The 19,394-nt window shown below is 37.1% G+C and overlaps 1 protein-coding gene across 5 annotated transcripts; it reads right to left on the reverse strand.

Moving 5' to 3' along the window:
* Nucleotides 1–8,364: 8,364 nt before the first annotated feature.
* LOC126965467 (sperm-associated antigen 7) lies at nucleotides 8,365–14,107 on the reverse strand. Of its 5 annotated transcripts, none has more exons than XM_050809102.1 (4): nucleotides 14,061–14,107; nucleotides 13,670–13,766; nucleotides 13,474–13,584; nucleotides 8,365–12,103 (listed from the first exon to the last, which is right to left on the reverse strand). In XM_050809102.1, the coding sequence occupies exon 4, from the start codon at nucleotides 11,769–11,771 to the stop codon at nucleotides 11,073–11,075; it is 699 nt and encodes a 232-aa protein (XP_050665059.1). In that variant the 5' UTR covers nucleotides 11,772–12,103; nucleotides 13,474–13,584; nucleotides 13,670–13,766; nucleotides 14,061–14,107; the 3' UTR covers nucleotides 8,365–11,072. The 5 variants fall into 5 exon arrangements, with proteins under 5 accessions (XP_050665059.1, XP_050665074.1, XP_050665079.1 ...); XM_050809117.1 differs by lacking the exon at nucleotides 14,061–14,107 and adding an exon at nucleotides 14,001–14,018; XM_050809122.1 differs by lacking the exon at nucleotides 14,061–14,107 and adding an exon at nucleotides 12,348–12,483 and having other exon boundaries at nucleotides 13,670–13,953.
* Between the last annotated feature and the right edge of the window lie 5,287 nt (nucleotides 14,108–19,394).

Here is a 19,394-nt window from a genome sequence, read left to right on the forward strand (position 1 = left end):
AGAAATTAACGGGTTCATCCCATTAACGTGAAAAAAGAACACTGTGAAGCATTCTACGCCTTCTTTCCAGACTTACTAAATGATGAAAACAGGTTTTTCACGTACTTTAGGATGTCAATATTCTCATTTAATCGATTACATCACAGTTTGAATAACCATTAACAGTGTTTCTACGTATACGTCTAGATACATCTCCATTTTGCAAATTTTCGCATAAATTAGGATGACACGAGGTTGTGAGACAAAACGACGTGATTATACCTGGGCGATTGACCACCGGTGCGTATGAAAGCTTGATACATGTTCGATACACCACTGTGGGTTCGCCCGTTGGCTAACCGATACTCGGCCACCGGGCGCGTAGTGGTAGATCCGGCGACCTTTTTATGCCGGTACGTGTGAAAGCTATAGTACTTGGCTATACACTTCGCCGCCGGATACCCGGCGCCGGCAACTGGGACGTATGAAAAGGCACGAGCGTTAACACGATTAACGCCGACGTATTCATGTGTAGTTTTTCTGTTAAAAGAGTTTCCTTTTTGAGTATAACAAAAATGTTGTTGATATTTTTACAAAAGTATTTATCCTTATAAAAATTTATACTATTTATAGATATAAATTGTGACTACGTTTTAGAATTATTTTATTGTTATATTACTTTTATATGAGTGTAGACAGTATTTTAAATACGTCATAATATTATTATTAAATTATTATGTAATTAAAAACTTTGTTGACAATAAATTACGCTACTCTATTTACAAGTTCTAAGACAATAATTACCACATGTTATTTCGCTATAAATTTAATGTTCCTCGGTATAAATATTTTATAAGATTGTTAAATGTAGTATATACATATATACCTACATGACGTCTAGATTGAAATTGTCGCCTGGCACCTAGTCGCGCCGAGGCCTGTGGCTCTAAAATCTAAACACGGTATGGTGGTAATAACAAAGACTTTTCAATTCGTGGACATTTCTGGTATTGTAAATTATTAAATAATAACATACCTACATGGATTTATAAAAATAATTAAGCATAATACTGTAACGAATGAAATGGCAAAAAAGCATTCGTATTTTTCGTCCCCCTCACGGAGAATCTAAATGCTTAGTTTTGTCTAGTAAATTTGTGAAAGACAGCTACCTACTTAGTGGGAAATATCCAGAGGATTGTATTCAATTACTAGGCACCAGAACATACAGAAAATTTTAAATACCCAATTCAACTGGCTATCTAAGACCCAGATGCCATCCTCCATCATAGGCCGTAGCAAACTATATGGCACCTAGCCGGAGTTTTGCGATGCTAAGGTAGCTCTTCTCTAATACAAATGTTGTGAGTCTTCTTGAGTGTAAATTCCGCTAAGGTTTGTCTTCAATCGATGTTGACTCGCCAAAAGTCACCGATGCCGCGTCGAGAGTCGAGATGCCTCCCCTATTAATTTGACCGCTGTCTACCGTGGTTGCCGGCGGCATACGATGGGTACGCAGGTGCTGTTAGCCACGGTCATGTACCAGATGAGTGATCCCACAGTCACACCATTCTGAATTTGAACCTAATTGACATATTGACGTTTTGTCTTATCATATCATAATATCTTCATACTTATTGTAGGTATGGTCTTCTCTAATTCAGACTGAATGACATTTCAATAATAACGACAATAATATTATATGTAATAATTATTATAAGTATTTACTAAATATCTTTCATGTTATTCTAAACATTGATTGAATTTGTTGGATTTTGTATGTATGTATTAATAATCAGAATTTATAAAATGTAAATCTTAGAAGTTGTAGTAAATGTTTTGAAGTAGGCACTAGAAAGGTCCTTACATATACTTAAGTTATAGGTGGATGACAGTTATAAACAGATCAGCATATTATTTATTTTAAATTACAAGGACGGTCCTACACAGATAATTAATAGAACTTGCTGACTATAAGATAGAATGAGAACCACGCCGTTCTCTGAGATAAATTTGGAAGATGAATGTAGAAATATAAGTATATAAATGTCATCAACACTATTTATCATATTTAATCGAAACTTCAGCATAAGGAATTGATTATCATGATGCATGTTGGTATAGGTACTTAACGTTTATAATATCTCATACCTGTGTTACAGATACCGGCACGAGTAGTGAGCATGTTTTTCATTGGTCGTTGGTCGAAGCTTACACAGAGTCGGCAAAGCGCTGATTGGCTCATAGTCCATGCTTGTTATCTATTGGATCAAAACGTTTCATTCAGCTATCGTATACTTTTACGCAATTTATAGTTTATAGTGTAAGAGCTTATGCGCGCTAGGCAACCGCAGCCACACGCCGTTGAAAGGCGAAGTGCCGCGGACCGGCGCGCCGTAAAGCAAAACGCAAATCGCGGTTGGTCAACCACCACTTTGCGCGGTTTAATTTTCGTCAGTTTCAAAATGGGCGTTGAAGAGGTTGCAGGAATTCCAAATGGATTCCCTCTGTCGTATTTCAAAAATAATTTTTCCCGCGACAAAAACTTCCATCACCAACACAACATGCGCGAACGAAGGCTAGCTGCCGACTGACAGACAACCGCAACCGCAACTGCGCAGTGCGCACGAGTGTATTAGCGGCACGCCGCGCGCGACTGCCGCGGCTCCCTTGCTACCGCCAAAACCGCCGGCCAGTGCCTTCGATCATCGCGGTTCGCGGTCGATGTATGAAAATATTAGCACCTTGCGGTAGGCCATGCGGCACGCTGCGCTGCGGTAACCGCGTAATGCTTTTGTGACCTAAGGTAGTTACGTATTCTTCCACTTATTCTATTTGTGCTCACAACTCGTACCGCAAACTGTAACAAGCGCAGTCAACGACTGTGTCTGTTTGGTAGACTTTTGACGTGATATATATATTGACTATGTTATTATATTGTTATTAGGTACATTTTCGACTTATGTCTATATTATCGATAAGATTTGATGTTAATTGTAGCTATATGATAACAATTTGAAAAATAAGATTGACGATTGTATTGTAAATGTGACAAAATATCACTTGCTGAAGATTGAATAGACTGACACAGCGAAAGAAGACAATAAAACAGATATTTTTAAATATACTCAGGCTATGTTCTTAAAAGCATCCTTAAAGGGCATGATGACAGTAGTGAAGACTGTAGAATAAAAGAAGGGTTCTAAACAATGATCTGGTTTTGATATAAGTAATGAGATTAAAATATATTCAGTAAAACACAAGAATAAAATACGTCAATCGGCCATTTTAATTGAAACAAATGACGTCACTGCTCAATAATCATCAACTCGTGGCGTGTAGTTTTGATATCGCGTTATCACCCATTTCTGTGGCATGACGTCGTAAACTGTCACAAATGAGCGTTTTTATTCATAAGCTTATTTCATTAATAATAAAAACAAATTTTTTTTTGGAACGATATAAAAGGGGAATCCAAAATCTTTCATCATGCCTATTTAGGAATAATGAAACATGGTCTTATTTAAATAAATACCATACGAAGTAGTTCAATAAAAAAAATATTAGAATGTTTAATGTTAAGTACAATCACATCATTTTTTTTTAATTTTCATAGGCTAACAATCATATCAATTATGATATTATATCAATATATACTTAAATAAAGCTTTGATATCGATGTTCATATTATCCTATTGCAAATAAACTTATATTAATCATAGCTTTCGATGTTGTGAATCTACATATCGCACAAAATATCATAGTAGGATTTTAAATAAGAATATTTAAAGAATTGTAATACTAGGTAAAGTTTTTTTTTTAAGACAAGGATGTCAATTAAAGATTGCTTTTATAATTCTATACCCTATTCTGAAAACATAAATTGCCATAACAAAAAAAATGATTTAGTATTCAACATAAACGTAATTGTAGTTAAGACGTTAAACGTTGTTGCGCATTTTTCATGAAGACCCAAAGTATAATCATATAATATAAATTATGAAAAAAATTTTGATTGAAAGGATTATAGGAAATCAGCATTGTCTAAAAGCACACATCGATATTGTAGTTATTAAAAATTGTAAGAATTTATTAAAATTTTGAAATATTGCTGTCTTCTATTGAGCCATATCTGTAGTTAATAAAAGATATCTTTTTGCAACATATCAATTTATTAAATATAGCCGAGTTGTTACGTTTTATAAATTTGTAACTTAATTTTTTATTTAATTAATGTTTTCTAATATTACTGAAAATGTCAACAGTTATTTATTTATTGTATTAAGGCTTCCTAATTAATATTATGTTGTCTTAAATTTTTTAATGACTTTTATGGGTACAAAGTGTCTAATGTGTTATATTTATTTTACAAACAGTATTTCGTAATTTGCATTGTTAAGAAGTAACATTAGATGAGGCCTTTTTCTGATTTAATAATTCTAAAACAATATACTGTCGCACTAAAACGGTCGAGTCAATAATCAGTGTGATAAGGACAATGAAGCTCCGACTAAAAATCCTGAGTAAAAACACGAAAATTCGTTCCCGACAATTTCCTCCGCCCAAAGGTTAACCTTCTTCTTTTTCACGTGCCTATTACTGGAGGTCAGCAGTCAGCTTTTTAGACCTTGTCCATGGCTTTGCGGAATAGTTCTTGGACTGTCTTGATGCCAATCCACTCCCTTATATTTTTGAAGGCAACCCTCTTTCTTCTTCCAACACCTCTTTTTCCCAGCAATTTTTCCCATCAAAATAGTTTGTAGCAGGCGGTACCTATCGTTGCGCAGTATATGACCGAGAAACGAGATCCTCTGCGTTAAACACTCCAACCGTCCAACTTATGCGAAGCATTTTATGATACGTCCACATCTCGAAGGCTTCAATCTTTTGACTTGTCTTCCACTAAGGTCCATGCCTCACAGCCGTATAAAACAACGGGCTAAATGTACCATTGCAGGAGTCCGGTACGAAGTTTCAGAGAAAGTTGACGGCTCCCATTTCTATGCGAGCTCCGATCTCCGTTTCGCTTTTCCACAAGTCTGTTAGCCATGACCCAAGATATTTGTACTTGTCCACTTTATCCAAGATGTTAAGTCCGATATGTATATGTGACGTCAACTGTGGCTTCCCCGAAATGACCATATATGTTGTTTTTGACACATTCATGCTCTATGTACAATATATTGTAGATCTTGCTGTTTCGACGCTATTACTAACTGAACGGGAAGGAAATATATTGTGTTAGACGTTTAAATTTATCCGCTTATTATTGTCGGATTTCGTAGTCGGTAGTAGACTGTTTGAAGTACTCTAGGACAGTGTTTCCCAACCTTCTTAAAGCCATGCCCGACCTTAATATTTCTAAAATTTTTATGCGTATAAGTACATCATTTTTAACCTTTAAAAATTGTGTTGTTCTCACTTCTCCGCGTTGTGTTATATCAAGTCGATTTTTTTTAAATCAGGAAATCATTAACACCACTAAATCCACATTCAGCTAAATATGAAGATGGAAACGGTAGTAAAAGTTTTATTGCACATTCTTGGAATTTGCCTTTTTTAAAATTTGTCACCGATATCTAGAATTGCATTCAAATAGCCCAAAGCGAAAGGATTAAAGTCATATCGAGTTCATTTTTTATTGCCCCCCTGTGAAGCGTGGGCCCCGCGTTGCAAACACTGGTCTAGCACTAAAAAATAAATATCAAATAAGAGCAAAACAAAGAGAAACAAATAATTATCATATTGATTTTATTTGAAAAATATTGATCTAGCGTTAAAACTAAGGAGAAGACAGTCTAGAACGTTTGTATTTGAAAAATTCATAGGTACTAATGTTTCCTCGTCCATACTAAATACCTACTTAGTAATCTGCTATATACAAACCCGATATGTTTGATAAACTTAACTTAGGTAATATGGGCGACCGCACGTGCCCAGTCTAGGCAGTACGAGATTGTCCTTTGGTCGACTCATTAACACCATAACTTATTATTGTGTCGATGTTATGAACGTACCGCCTAATTCTATTTTCTTAATTCAATTTTTTGTTTGGGCCAGCCCCAAGCCCCAAGAATTCAAAATACTTAATTTTTTTTTCAATATTGTTTTTCGCATGCCTAGATGTCGTTTACGGGGGGTCTCGTAGTTTTAAGTCGTGAGGTAAAATTTAAGATAGACAGTTATCTATTTCTCTACTGTTACTTCCAACTTGAATTGTTATTTAGGTACCGTAAAACGGGGTGTACAGAAACAAACTGGCTGATTCGATCCGTCAAGATCTGATTTACTAAATAACATTTTCAAATTGAATATGCCCTAAAAATACATCGTCCAGTTGAGTTTCGATACCTACATCCCGTTATATCTGTACTCGGTTGTACTCTCGTCTAGTATAATATTGTTGTTTAGTGTGTGTAAATTATGTCTACTCTATATCACGTTGATGGTAAATAAATGTTTAAAAGTAAATTAAGTATATTTTATTTAAAAACCTTTTTTATGGAATGGAGAAATAACGGACGTACGTGTCACCTGATGTAAAGTGATCACCACCGCCGCCCACTCCTATGCGACCTAGAGGACAACAAAATATTATAAAGGATGACATGACCAAAGAGGGCGTAAATTTTACGTAAAAAGAAGAGGGACTCCCTAAGTAAAAATTGAAATTTAGTTTAGTATGAAACAAACAGTCATTTGACATAAGTTTGAAATTTTAGTCATGACAGTATGGCGATTGGCTACGAAGTATAATGAAAGGTATAATCCGGCTAAGTTTGAAAGCGAACAGTTACTTAAACTGTAGTTGATTTCCGCTATCTCCTTTGTTTACAAGATTAAATCCGTCATCTGTCAAACTATCAATGGCTGCACGTTTCATACAATCGAGAGCCTTTTTCTTTTTTTTTTCTTGTAGGTTCGTAAGGCTGGACATGACCATGTCAAAGTCCCTCTACGAACTGATCATAATAATACTCTTAACTATGGAACTGATGCTTCATGACTTTTATCAAGACGTGTTGTTGCTATATGTTATGTTGTCACTCCATATGGTAGATAAATAAATATATTTCTATTCTATCTATTCCGACGAATATAGTTACGTACGCGACGGATAGGTGGCAGTCGTTTGTATCTTGTGAACCCTTAGATCATTTATACGTCTAGATAGACTATAACAGTTGTGAAAACGTCTGAGTTAACCTCTCTTTTGAGCAATTCACGAACACCAACACAAAGTGTCATACAAATTACAAATCACGAGTTTACACTCATTGCGTGCTCATATACTCATGGCGTTGCATTTCACGCACGCTAAAGTATTAAACCTGGCCTGTTTTTATCGGTTGTCTAAGAGCAAGACTATATAGATATATAAATTATAGAAGTGTGAACCAAATGTCGACTTGATATGAAATTTTGTACATAATATATAAATTATGTACTTACATAATATATAGCGTAGTGGAACCAATAAATGAACGATTAAGCTTTTTCAACAACTTTGAATAGATTTCACTCAGTTATTTCTTGATATTGATGCTTGCTGGCTTTTGTTTTTCATTCTATGTATCCTAAAGAATTGACTGATTAAAAAAATAAAGTTCTAGATCGACTATACTTTTTTTAAAGTTGCTATTTGTAAAAAAATAAGGAGTTGACCCCTATAGTTGAACAATGAGCCCTAATTATGAACATTTTGCACCCAATAGTTGAACTAACATTTTGACAGACAATATGCCTTGTATTATATAATATTATATTTTGTATGTTTAAGAGAAATAAAAATTGTTGTCAGTATTCAAGTTCTTTTTATTATTACGTATCAATAAAAATTACACCTATGACAAAAAATATTGTAAGCCACTTTGCCTTCCAATACCTTTAAAGGTATTCTATAAATTGTGCTTCTACAATTCTTAAGTACAGCTTCATCGGGAGAGCTCTGTTATTTGGGATAAAGTACCATAAAATGAACACACAAAATTTACTTCAGCGTTTAGTTTAAGATGCGATACACAAAAGTTGAACGAATAAAGGTGAATAAATTCTTTAGTTCAACTTTTGGGCATAAAATCTAATGTTGAACAAGCAAGAAAATAAAGCCCTTAAAATAATTAAAAATGCGAAATTGTATGTTCAACTTTTGGCAATTAGCCTCATACATTTGCTTTAATTAAATTGAGCTGTTTTGTTTCAATCTTAAGTTATTTTAAATGTTACGATGAATCTAAAAACATGCCATGTTTCCATAAGTTGAACGGTGTTCATCTGCTGGATCATTTTGGTCATCTGCTGGATTTTTAGGTCAAGTGAAGCGCACCGAGCACCATTTAGTAGGTATTACTATGAAACTGAGACACGAAAAATAAAAACCATTAATCAGTACATACTATTTATTTTACAAACATAAAACAAATTTATTTAATAATAACCATAACATAATTAAACAAAATGTCCTAAATCGCAAATAGTTAATAGGAAAGGACTATTTCATTGACATTTCCATTTGCAAACTAAAAACTGCTGTTCCGTTCCTAGATACAACCACGCGTGGGGGTTATAACTAATGAATACACTAAATGAAGATAAAAACTGTATAGATTTACGGTTGACAAAACAAATGCGAAGATATCCTTTTTTATGTATGTCTTTGTAGATGTCAATAGAAAAAAATATCTTCTCTTCCAAGCTAATTTTCACAACCGCAGTAATAAGTACTACGTGCAACGAAAGTACCTAGGTACTAAATTAATCTTTGTCTAGGTCTAGTCACAAAATTCTTTACGTCAACGAAAGGCGGGATCGCAGACGAAATATAGATTCCTTGTTTTGCTAACTGTACTTGTGATCAACAAGTACAAGCTGTATAGATTCTTCTCTATTGGCTATAAAATACGTAAATATGGTGGTATAGTAAAATATTCAATCATTTATGGAAGTAGGTACGCGTCTAGAAACGTCTATAGCGTGACTATACCACAGACTAACAATATATTAGGGTAGGTTTAGAATATAGTGTATTATCTATGGGCTTAGAAAAAAAAGTGCGAGAGAGAACAACATCTCTAACAGGAATGCAGCAAGATAGAAAAGGAAAGCGAATCAATTGTTAATGTAACCTATTTTATTGACAAGTCTTATTGGCATTAGCTCCTTTAGCTAACGCATACATTGACAAAACAAACTTGGGCAGACATTATTCGGGCTGTCAGAGTCACTTACCCTGCTACCCTACCTGTAATACCCGATATTATTCAAATCACATTATTAGTAGGTATAATGTCTTGCTCAATTAAAACACTGCATGAATGGATTTTAATATTTTACTAAGAAGAATGATTGTTGCGCAACATATCGCAGTTGTTACAACCAAACAAAAAAAAACACAGGGATATAAATACAGAAAGTAAACTAAAAGGCTATCACTCTGTTTTGCTTGCTGAGGTCACTTACACAATACATTCATTTGAAAACAAAATTTATGAACGATGCAGGACTCAAACCCGCGAAATCTCGCGTTCCATGCAAGCGCTCTTCCACTGAGCCAACAGTGCGAGTGACGTAAGGTTCATACATCTTGATGTCTTGAAGAATAACAAATTGTTTACGAGTACATTCACCATAAATTTCTATTGATAATGGTTAGTAAGCATAAAAATGTCAAACTTCACAACAAAACTGTTAGGTAATGAACAAGTACTTGGTTTAATATATAAAAAATACCTCATATACCTAACAAAAGCATTTAAATATTGGCCTTTCTAAGATTAACTAAAAAAAAAAATTAATTAATTCATCAGCAATCCCCACCATATTAAAGTATAATAAATTTCGGTGGGATTAGGATATAGTGAACCCAAAAATTAATTACATAATAGTACTCATATATTTTAAGAGTTACTTTTTTCATGTTCCCTATTTATCTTCTACCTAATATCACTCTGTCCATTAAGGTCCTATATAACTGGTGATCAAACTAACCACACTTAATGATAACAAAAATATTATATTCGTTGTTTCATTTTTTTTGAGTCTTATTTTATTCAATTTAATAACTTGAATTTATTTACAAAGTATAGGTACCTACTTAAATAGTTTATAAAGTTAATAATAATATTTAAAAAGTGCAAAGAGACCTTTGCCCAATGCAGAACTTATGATAAAAAGAGATGATCATTTACTAAATCACCACTGTGACTAAACTAGTAAAACTCACAATTATAGATATCTAGTTTTTCTGAAAACCAAATACATAATATAACAATCTTTGTAACCAAAGTAATTCTGATATCTAAGTGATAACCAAGTAATAAGTAACTCCTTCATTAACTTATCACCTCAGATTAAGGATTGGTCTCCGCTGCGCTCCAACTAGATACCATACTACCTGAGAACAATAGCTTTTTTATTATGGCAACTCGGAAACTATTAGATGCTTGTGTGCATGGCTTGACACTCAATCACATCTTTAAAATTTTGTTACATACACTTCATGTTATTTTACATTGAAACGAATAAAATACTTACTGATCCCAGTGTCTTTCTTATTTCTTGAAGTATTATTTTTACAAAGTTTTACTGCATTCCAGTTTCAATTATTAGCAAAGTTTAAGAGAACATGACAATGTCACAAATTGTTTGAGACTGGCTCGATTACGCCCGTTACTGACGTAATATTAGTTGCCATAGTTTGCGACTACACCTGCGGTACCTATTCACAGCAGAGACTAATACTTAATCTAAGCTTATCACACAACACTCACTAAAATACCTACATTATATTTTCCGGTGTACAGAGTATGTAGTAGATGTAGGTTATGCAAGCTAAGTTATTCCATATTTTGTAGACTACCAGATCTGATAATAAGGTCACAAATATTTTGAACAGGTAACCTGAAAACTCTAATGTTAACATATAATTTCCTCTACTTATGAGTTTGAGGCTTGACCCACTATGTGAATACTTTAAATACTTAACTTACTATAGTGCTTAATAAAGAAGTACATTGCAGTGGCCAATGCAAGTGTTTTACTGAAGTCATCTTGAGTGATGGCATGCTCTAGACCAAAACACATTTTAATTTGGACTAAATGTTTTCATCTGTGCATTGTTTATCTGACTCAGCCTTCCGCAGCTTTTTAGCACGAATATCTGCCATTGTTTGCTCAATTGACCTCTGATCTTTCTTATTCTCACTAGGAACTTCACCATAGGATTTATTTACATTTGTTTTATGTGCTGCATCTAGAGCAGCTTCTTGACCAATGAGATGTGCATACTTTTGTTTGTAGAAGGTACCACTTAACTCAACTTTGTGTTTACGCTTTCTATTTCTATCTTCAGAATCCTCTAAAGCTAACTGTTTGTCCATTTCCCTTTTCTTAGCCATTTCAATTGCTTTCTCTTCATCCCAAATACCTCCAGACTTACGGACAGCAATTTCATCTTCAGATGGGCCCTTTTCTTTAAGGTATATTACAGAGTATCTATCAATTCCTTCTTGTCCAAATGAAAACACATGCACACCGGCTGTTTCAGCAATATCTCGAATTATTGATCTATACATCTGATCCATGGGATCAAATTGCAAATAAGGTTTATCATTATCTTTAATAAATAAACTTATTTTCTCCTCAACCTTCGCTCTGAATTTATTAATCATGAGCTTGTCTTCTTTCTTTTTGTGCTCGAAAGCTTCTTTTTGTTTTCTCATGGCATCCTTCTGTGCCTCACTAGCCATTGGAGGCTTTTGCATTGAATTGAGAATTGAACCCAGCAAATCCATTTTATATAGTATTTTCTTGAATGAATGATGTATATGCTATAATCTCAGATATTCTTGTTTCCCAAATTGTAGGAAATTTGAAATGGTCCGGAAAACTAATTGTTTCTAATTCCTCAAGTGCTAATATATTCAATGCTGTTTCTATTTGAGCACAGATATGGCTACCAAATGTAACAGAATCACTAGCAAATTCTAACAACTGTTTCAAGGGAGGTTGATATGGAGAACCCTTAATTAAGTCACTTTCTTCAGTGAAGTCAATGTCTATGCAACTGTCTTGGATAAGCTTATTCTTGTAACAAAGCTTTTCAAATGTCTCTTCTATTATAGAACTGCAAGTAAAAAAATTGAGTACAATATTCATACAAAAATCAGTTTAAATTGTATGGCTGTGTGATATTTAAATATAGTGTTAAGGAAAGTCATTACCAATCTTATTTAATAAGGAGGTTTATAACATAAATATTAGAAATGCAACAAATAAATGGTTAGCATTCAGCATTCTGCACTTTTTATTTATTCTGTCAAATTAAACAAAACCAGTCAAATTCAACTCACATACAGAGGGCTACATACCAGAGGAACCAAATTATAAAATAAAGTTATTGTTTGTTTTCAATTTGCATGGCAATCATTTTGGTTTATATCAGTGTTTTTCAATGTGTGGGTCGCGACCCCAAGGGGTGTCCCCAAGCCTTACTTGAGGGGTCACCTGCAGAAGCAAACAGGCAACATAGACTACAATAAAAACACAATTTCAGTGAGAAGGATGGCAGGCATGTTTAATTTTAAAAATTTTCTTAAATTATGGAGCTACTTTGGAAATGTTAACAATCAAATCATTTTCTGATTGAAGTCTAACTATTTTTTAAGTTTTCATTTCCACCAATGAAGAGAATGTCAGTTCACACAGGTATGAAGTGGTGGAATGGTACTTAAAAAACTTTAGAGCTTCCGTTGCCAGCTCCTGATATTCTTGCTTTCTTAATTAGATTATAAATTCTAACTGATCTACAAAGGAGTCACCAGAAAATTTCAAAATGTAAAGGGGTTGTGAAATAAATAAGATTGAAAAACACTGGTTTTTATTATTTCATTTTATAGTAGAAATAGTAATATGTACTGTAAAAATTGCTTTACTATTGCAGTTAATGAAAAGTGGAGTCTAAGTACCCGGGTTACCATCAGATAACCTTCAAAAATTCACTTCAAAATCTTAGTTGGATTATATACTTATTGAGTCAGTGCCTTACAACCATTTTGAATCATGAACTTCAGCCCTCAGGAAAAGCTCACAAATTCCATTCTCATAGTGTACTACTTATGAAGTCATTATGAAATAGGATCCTTTTATATTATCTTATATATACATAATCAACAAGGCATTACAATTACATAAAAAAATATCAGCAATCTTTTAGCATATTAATAAGCAACTTGCTCTATTAAACTATATCATGCCACTTCTGAGAATAAGCTGTCAGTATAGCCATCATTGTAAAGTTTTAGTGTAGTTTTTACTTATTAATTATTCTGTTCCAGTCCTGCAAACTTGTGGAATAGTATATAATATTGTAAAACTTTATTTGCCCCATTGATGTATATAAATAATTGTTTATATTTACTAATAGTGATAACACATAAATAATGTGATATACTATATATTTGTGTGAACTTATAATAACTATGTTATGATACTCACAATTCACTTTGTATCTCTTGAATTAGATTATTTATTTTGCTATGTAGAGATGCTATAAGCCTGTTTTGAAGACCGTCAAAATTTTCTAAAGGTGTGTTTTGCAGTTGCGCTCTAAAAAAATAATGACGCAAATATAAAAGCGTGAACATGTCTTATTCAAATAGACTATTGAAAATCCAATAAAATTGTAACTAACTCTTTTATATTTCGGCAACTACGAGCAATTTTATAAATGGATACGGCGTAGTTTTGGCAACTTTTCAAACACGTTTTGGACGTGTTGTAAAATTCTTCTAAAAAAGAGAAATGATCAATAATCTGTTTCTGCAGTTTTACTTCCATTGCTCGATAAAAATTTATGACTATTGACTAATTACATGACAATTCATTTACGCTAAAACATAGACAGTCATCATGAAAACAATTCAAATGATATGGTCAAGACAGTAAGAAACCAATAATGGTGTACACTCTGTAAATTAAAATATGCACTTTAATCTTTATAAATATAAAATATGTATGCATACATTGTTACTAATAAAATAATAGGTAGTAAATTATTGGTGTAAATTGTAAATAAACCCTACCTGTCGTTTTTATATTCACAACAGCTATTGAGTATAGAGTATAGAACATAGACAACATGAGATAACATAGACTATAGAACAAAGAGTGGAATATTAATATTTTACGCAAACAAGCTAGTAAAATAAAACAAGTTATACTTCTTCTTCATCATTGTTTATTGGAAAGTTGAACCTTTGAAGTAAAAGAATATTTTTAAGTGATTTTGCTTAAATACAAGCAAACAACAAAATTGGATTCTCTCTCTCTCATCTAGTAATGCTCGGCCGTCTGTAACCTTCTCATTGCTTAGCTTTTTTTTTTATATATGAGAGGAGGCGAACGGGCAAGAGGCTCACGGGATGGGGAGAGGTGAGGCAACCGCCCATGGACATCCGCAACAACAGGTGTGTCAAGAAATGCGTTGCCGGCCTGTCGCATCTGTTCGGGAAGACCGCTGCCGCTAGTTGATTCCACAAAGTGGCTGTGCGAGGCAAGAAATTTCGAAGAAAACGCGCGGTTGTGGAATGCCAGACGTCTACGTGATGCGGATGGTACTTTTCACGTAATGTCCGATGGTGGAATTCGGCCGCTGGAATCAACCCGAACAGCTCCTCTGAGCACTCCCCGTGATAAATGCGGTAGAAGATGCAGAGAGAACCCACATCTCTACGCAATGCTAGAGAATCAAGCCGATCGGAGATGACTTGATCGTTGATGATTCGAGCCGCTCTTCGTTGTATGCGGTCAAATGGAAGAAGCTGGTACTGGGGAGCACCCGCCCAGAGGTGAGAACAGTACTCTATGTGAGGCCGAATTTGCGCCTTATAAAGTTGCAGGCGGTGGCTTTTAGTGAAGTACTGTCTCGCCTTACTGAGTACACCAAGCTTTTTAGAGGCCAGTTTGACCTTCTCTTCCAAGTGACCACGGAACTGAACGTCGCTCGATATATCGACGCCAAGTATGCCAATACAGGCTGTGGCAGTTAGAGGAGTGATCTCGAATCGAGGGGATACGACAAAGGGAGACTTTTTAGTGGTGAACGCACAAACTTGTGTCTTCTTGGGGTTGAATTGGACTAAATTTTGTCGGCCCCATTCCGAGACTTTGCAAAGCGTAGTCTCGATTTCAGACACAAGTTTGATCCGGTTCTCGTCGACGCTATCCCGGGACATGTTGGCACGGCCGGTGTAGGAAGCATACCCCGTGCTGTCGTCTGCATAGCAATGAATATTGCTGATTTGCAGCATAACATTGATATGCAGAAGAAACAGCGTAGGGGATAGCACACAGTTTGCGGGACACCAGAGTTTATGGGTTTTAAGTCGGAGCATGCACCGTTGATAACAACCTTGATGCTCCAATCAGCCAAAAAGCTAGTGACCCATTTGCACAATTTCTCGGGAAGCTCATAGGATGGCAGTTTCGCTATAAGTGCTTTATGCCACACCCCATCAAAGGCCTTCGCTATGTCCAAAGTCACCGCCAACGCCTCTCCCTCCGACTCAACCGCTTGCGCCCATTTATGGGTGAGGTACGCAAGAAGATCACCAGCTGAGCGACCGTGACGGAAACCGTACTGGCAGTCGCTGAACAGCTGGTGCCCCTCTAGGTATCCCAAGAGCTGGCGGTTGATGATCGACTCCATTACTTTGGAGAAAATGGAGGTAATGGCAATGGGGCGGTAGTTGGACGGATCTGAGCGTACACCTTTCTTAGGGATCGGGTGCACTAAAGCCGCCTTCCATAATTTCGGGACTACGCCTGATGAGTAGGAGAACCAGAAAAGACGGGTAAGGACCGGCGCCAGTTCCGGAGCACATGTCCGCAGCACTATCGGGGGAATGCCATCGGGCCCGCTCGATTTGTGAATGTCCAAGGTGAGAAGCGCCTTAAGCACGGCACCATGCCGGATTTTTACCTCCGGCATATATGAATCGCACCGCGGAATATGCGGTGGTGGTGCACCTTGGTCATCCAGAGTCGAGTTGGACGCGAAGAGGGAGCCCAGGAGATCAGCTTTCTCTTTCGCGTCATGGGCCAGCGAGTCATCATCCCTGTGCAGTGGCGGAATGGCTGGCTGGCAGAAGTTTCCTTGGACAGCCTTGGCAAGCGACCAGAACGCACGAGTTCCCGAGGGAAGACGTACAAGTCTCTCGCCAATTCTGCCAATGTGCTTCGACTTCGCGTCAGCAATAACTCTTTTGAAGGACCTGGAGGCATGATTGAAGTGTTTTTTAAGTTCCCTGGAATTCACATCCTTAGATACCACCGCATTGACCCAAGCCTGATAGCACTCCTGCTTTCGGCGAGAGACCATTTTGCAGGAGCGGTCAAACCATGGTTGGGACCTGCCACCGATAGGCACAGAGGAGGATGGAATGAAGAGTTCCATACCTTGCAGTACCACATCAGCAACAGTGTTAGCAGCGGCATCTGGATCTCCCAGCGAAAAACAGATCTGCCTCCACGGGTAGGATGCAAAAAAGCACCGCATCTCGTCCCACTCTGCTGACCTATACTGCCACACGCGGCGACAGCCTAAGAAGCGGGGCCGTGTTGGGCGCGTGATCGGCATGGTGCTCCGGATCAGGCAGTGGTCCGACGATCCCAGAGGAGGGTCAATGGAAACTAGGTGCCGTCCGGATGTGAGGTCAACAGAAGGTCCAACAGTGAAGGTGTATGATCTTGCACATCTGGGATTCGCGTTGGCGCAATAACCAGTTGCGTCAGACCATATGCTAAGGCGAAGTCGTGAACAGATCTCCCTGCATGATCGGTGGTACGTGAGCCTAGCCATTCGGCGTGGTGGGCGTTAAAATCGCCAAGAAACACGATCTCTGCAGTGGGGATCTGCTCCAACACGGAATCTGTAGTCATTTGGATGTGTTCGAGGAGCCGGTCAGTCTCTGCGTTACCGCTATGGGACCTATACAGGCATGCATTGATTCGCGGATGGTCATCGCAGTCTACACGCAGCCAGATGATGGATAGGTCCTGTCCTTCAAGAAAACTCAGGCGTCGAGAACAGACATCCTCCCTGACGTAAACGCACACGCCAGCCCGTGGTATAAAGGAGTGTTCCAAATTATACCCCGGGTAGGAAAGGTAAGATGAATCAGCCAGGGAGGATATCTGTGTCTCGGTTAAAAAGAGCAGGGCCGGCTTCGCCATCTCCAGGTGAAAGTGCACGGCATTTAAATTTGAGCGAAGCCCCCTGATGTTGCAAAAGTCCACAGCGAGTGTGTAGGATGGTGAAAGGTACGTGAGGGTGGTTTGAGCCTCCTGCTCTGTCTGCCCCGAGTCAGCGCAGATTTGCCCCCTCCAGAATACGCGGGGCAGCCTGGGCAACCACTGTTAGGTACAGGCCCTAATTGTGGACGCCCAGGGACGGATTCTCCAAGGCTGCATAGCCACCAGGCTATGCAGCCCTGGAGAATACGTCCGTGGACGGTACCAACCGTCCTGGAGTAGTCTCGTTTTAGTCTGTGCTGCCATTTGTATTTGGGAAGGGGGGTGTAGGCCTCCGGATACCCCACTCACCGGACGAAACACAGCGGCATAGCCGCTATTTCACGCCGGTTTCGAGTGGGGGAGTGGTATTTCTCCGGGCGTGCCGGCCCAATTCGGTTGTGTCCGTGAGGACCCAACATGGCACTACCACTCCTAGCTTTTAGTGGGACTTGTAAAAACCAAAAAAAATTTTAACAAACCTGATTTATAAATTCACATAATGTATTCTTTCCACGATAGAGAAGAACTTGCTGTTTTTTTTGTTTTCTCTATTCCCAGATCAATCTTCAAAGTTGAAGGTGCACAAGTGCTAAATGAAAATACTCCAAGCACGTCCAGTACGCCCAAACCGTCGGCTCAAATGGATGAGGCTCCGAAGAGGTTTAACCACATATGCTGAGGGAATATACTTACTCTAGCCATAAATACTGTTACAATTAAAAATACACAAAATATTACATTTGAATTTGGAATCTATCCATTTTATATGTGTGTTCACCGAGTTTTACTTCACTGTTAAATATTTTGCGATATTAAAATGGAGTACACAGTTACACAAAGGTGTAGAGCAAAATGCAATTTTTTAAAACTCTCCATTCACTTAGTATTAGTAAAATGTTTGTGTACCGGGCTATTAATAGGTACAATGAGACCTCCTCTGTTTGTGACAGAAAAAGATCCGGCAGCAAAGAAAATAATTCGAAGTAATCCTCTCCGAAAGCAAAAGATTTTATCTCCGGAGATGGAGATAGCACCTAGAACCATGTCGCGTATTTAAAAAGATAACTTAGGACTTGCAGCCTGAGACGCACTGTCATTTCTTAACTGATAATTTAAAAAAGAATAGGGTGGTAAAATTGAAATAACAAATTTTAACAAACAAATTGACCGTACTTATGCTCAACGCTCTAAGGAATCTTCCCGATTAGTCGACAGAGTGGAGTGAGTGCAACGTGGGCACTATCTGAGTTCAGTGATGGTTTGGTGGGGTATTAGCTATGACGGATTTACTGAGCCATACTTATGTGATAAAGGTATCAAAACATCGGCACAAGTGTATCAAGATACCTTCTTGAGAAGCTAGTGAAGCCCCTTAACAACATCATGTTTAATAATCATGTTTAATAACCATAAATAATAATAGTCATAAAACTCGGTCTACGCAGTCTTGGTTGGAAACGAACGTTTCGGACTTGATCAGAGCTGAAGACTGGCCGTCTGAAGACTTGATCTTCATCCACTGGATTATGATTTATGGTCAGTTTTAGAGAGTACGGCTTGCCGTACTATAAACCATTAATCATTTTTAATTTAGAGTAAGCTCTAAACGCCATGATAATTTGGAGTCCTAAAACAATCCGTACGATGTTCAGTGAAGAATTTTCCCATGAAAAGAGTGCGTGCTTCTATTAATATATATACGTTATAAAGGACCGTATTGCAGCCAATGGAGATCACTTCGAATAAGGTTTTTATATTTTAATTTTTTTAAAATGACTTTGCAGTCTGTAAAAACCACTGATTAATCCCCCAGTTCAAATACTAGCGGGAGAATCTTAAACAGATTGCAAGTTGAATCCTGGTCAGAGTCTTTGTTGTCGCTCTCCGCCGTAGGTGGGGTTGTTACTATGGATTGGCTAATAGACTGCAGCAGATTCTGCGATTAAAAAGATTAGACAATAAACTGACATACATAGATACGGCGTGACTAGTTTAATTTATTTAATTTTATTTGTGGGGCAGTGTAGCCGATATTCATACCATCTTAATGTTGCGTAAGAGGGCTATGCTATTTATAACCTTAGAATCATTTAGAGAAAAAATTGGAAGAAATAAACATTTTA

The sequence above is a fragment of the Leptidea sinapis genome, chromosome 1 (genome assembly GCF_905404315.1).
Source record: "Leptidea sinapis chromosome 1, ilLepSina1.1, whole genome shotgun sequence".
Lineage (NCBI taxonomy): Eukaryota > Metazoa > Arthropoda > Insecta > Lepidoptera > Pieridae > Leptidea > Leptidea sinapis.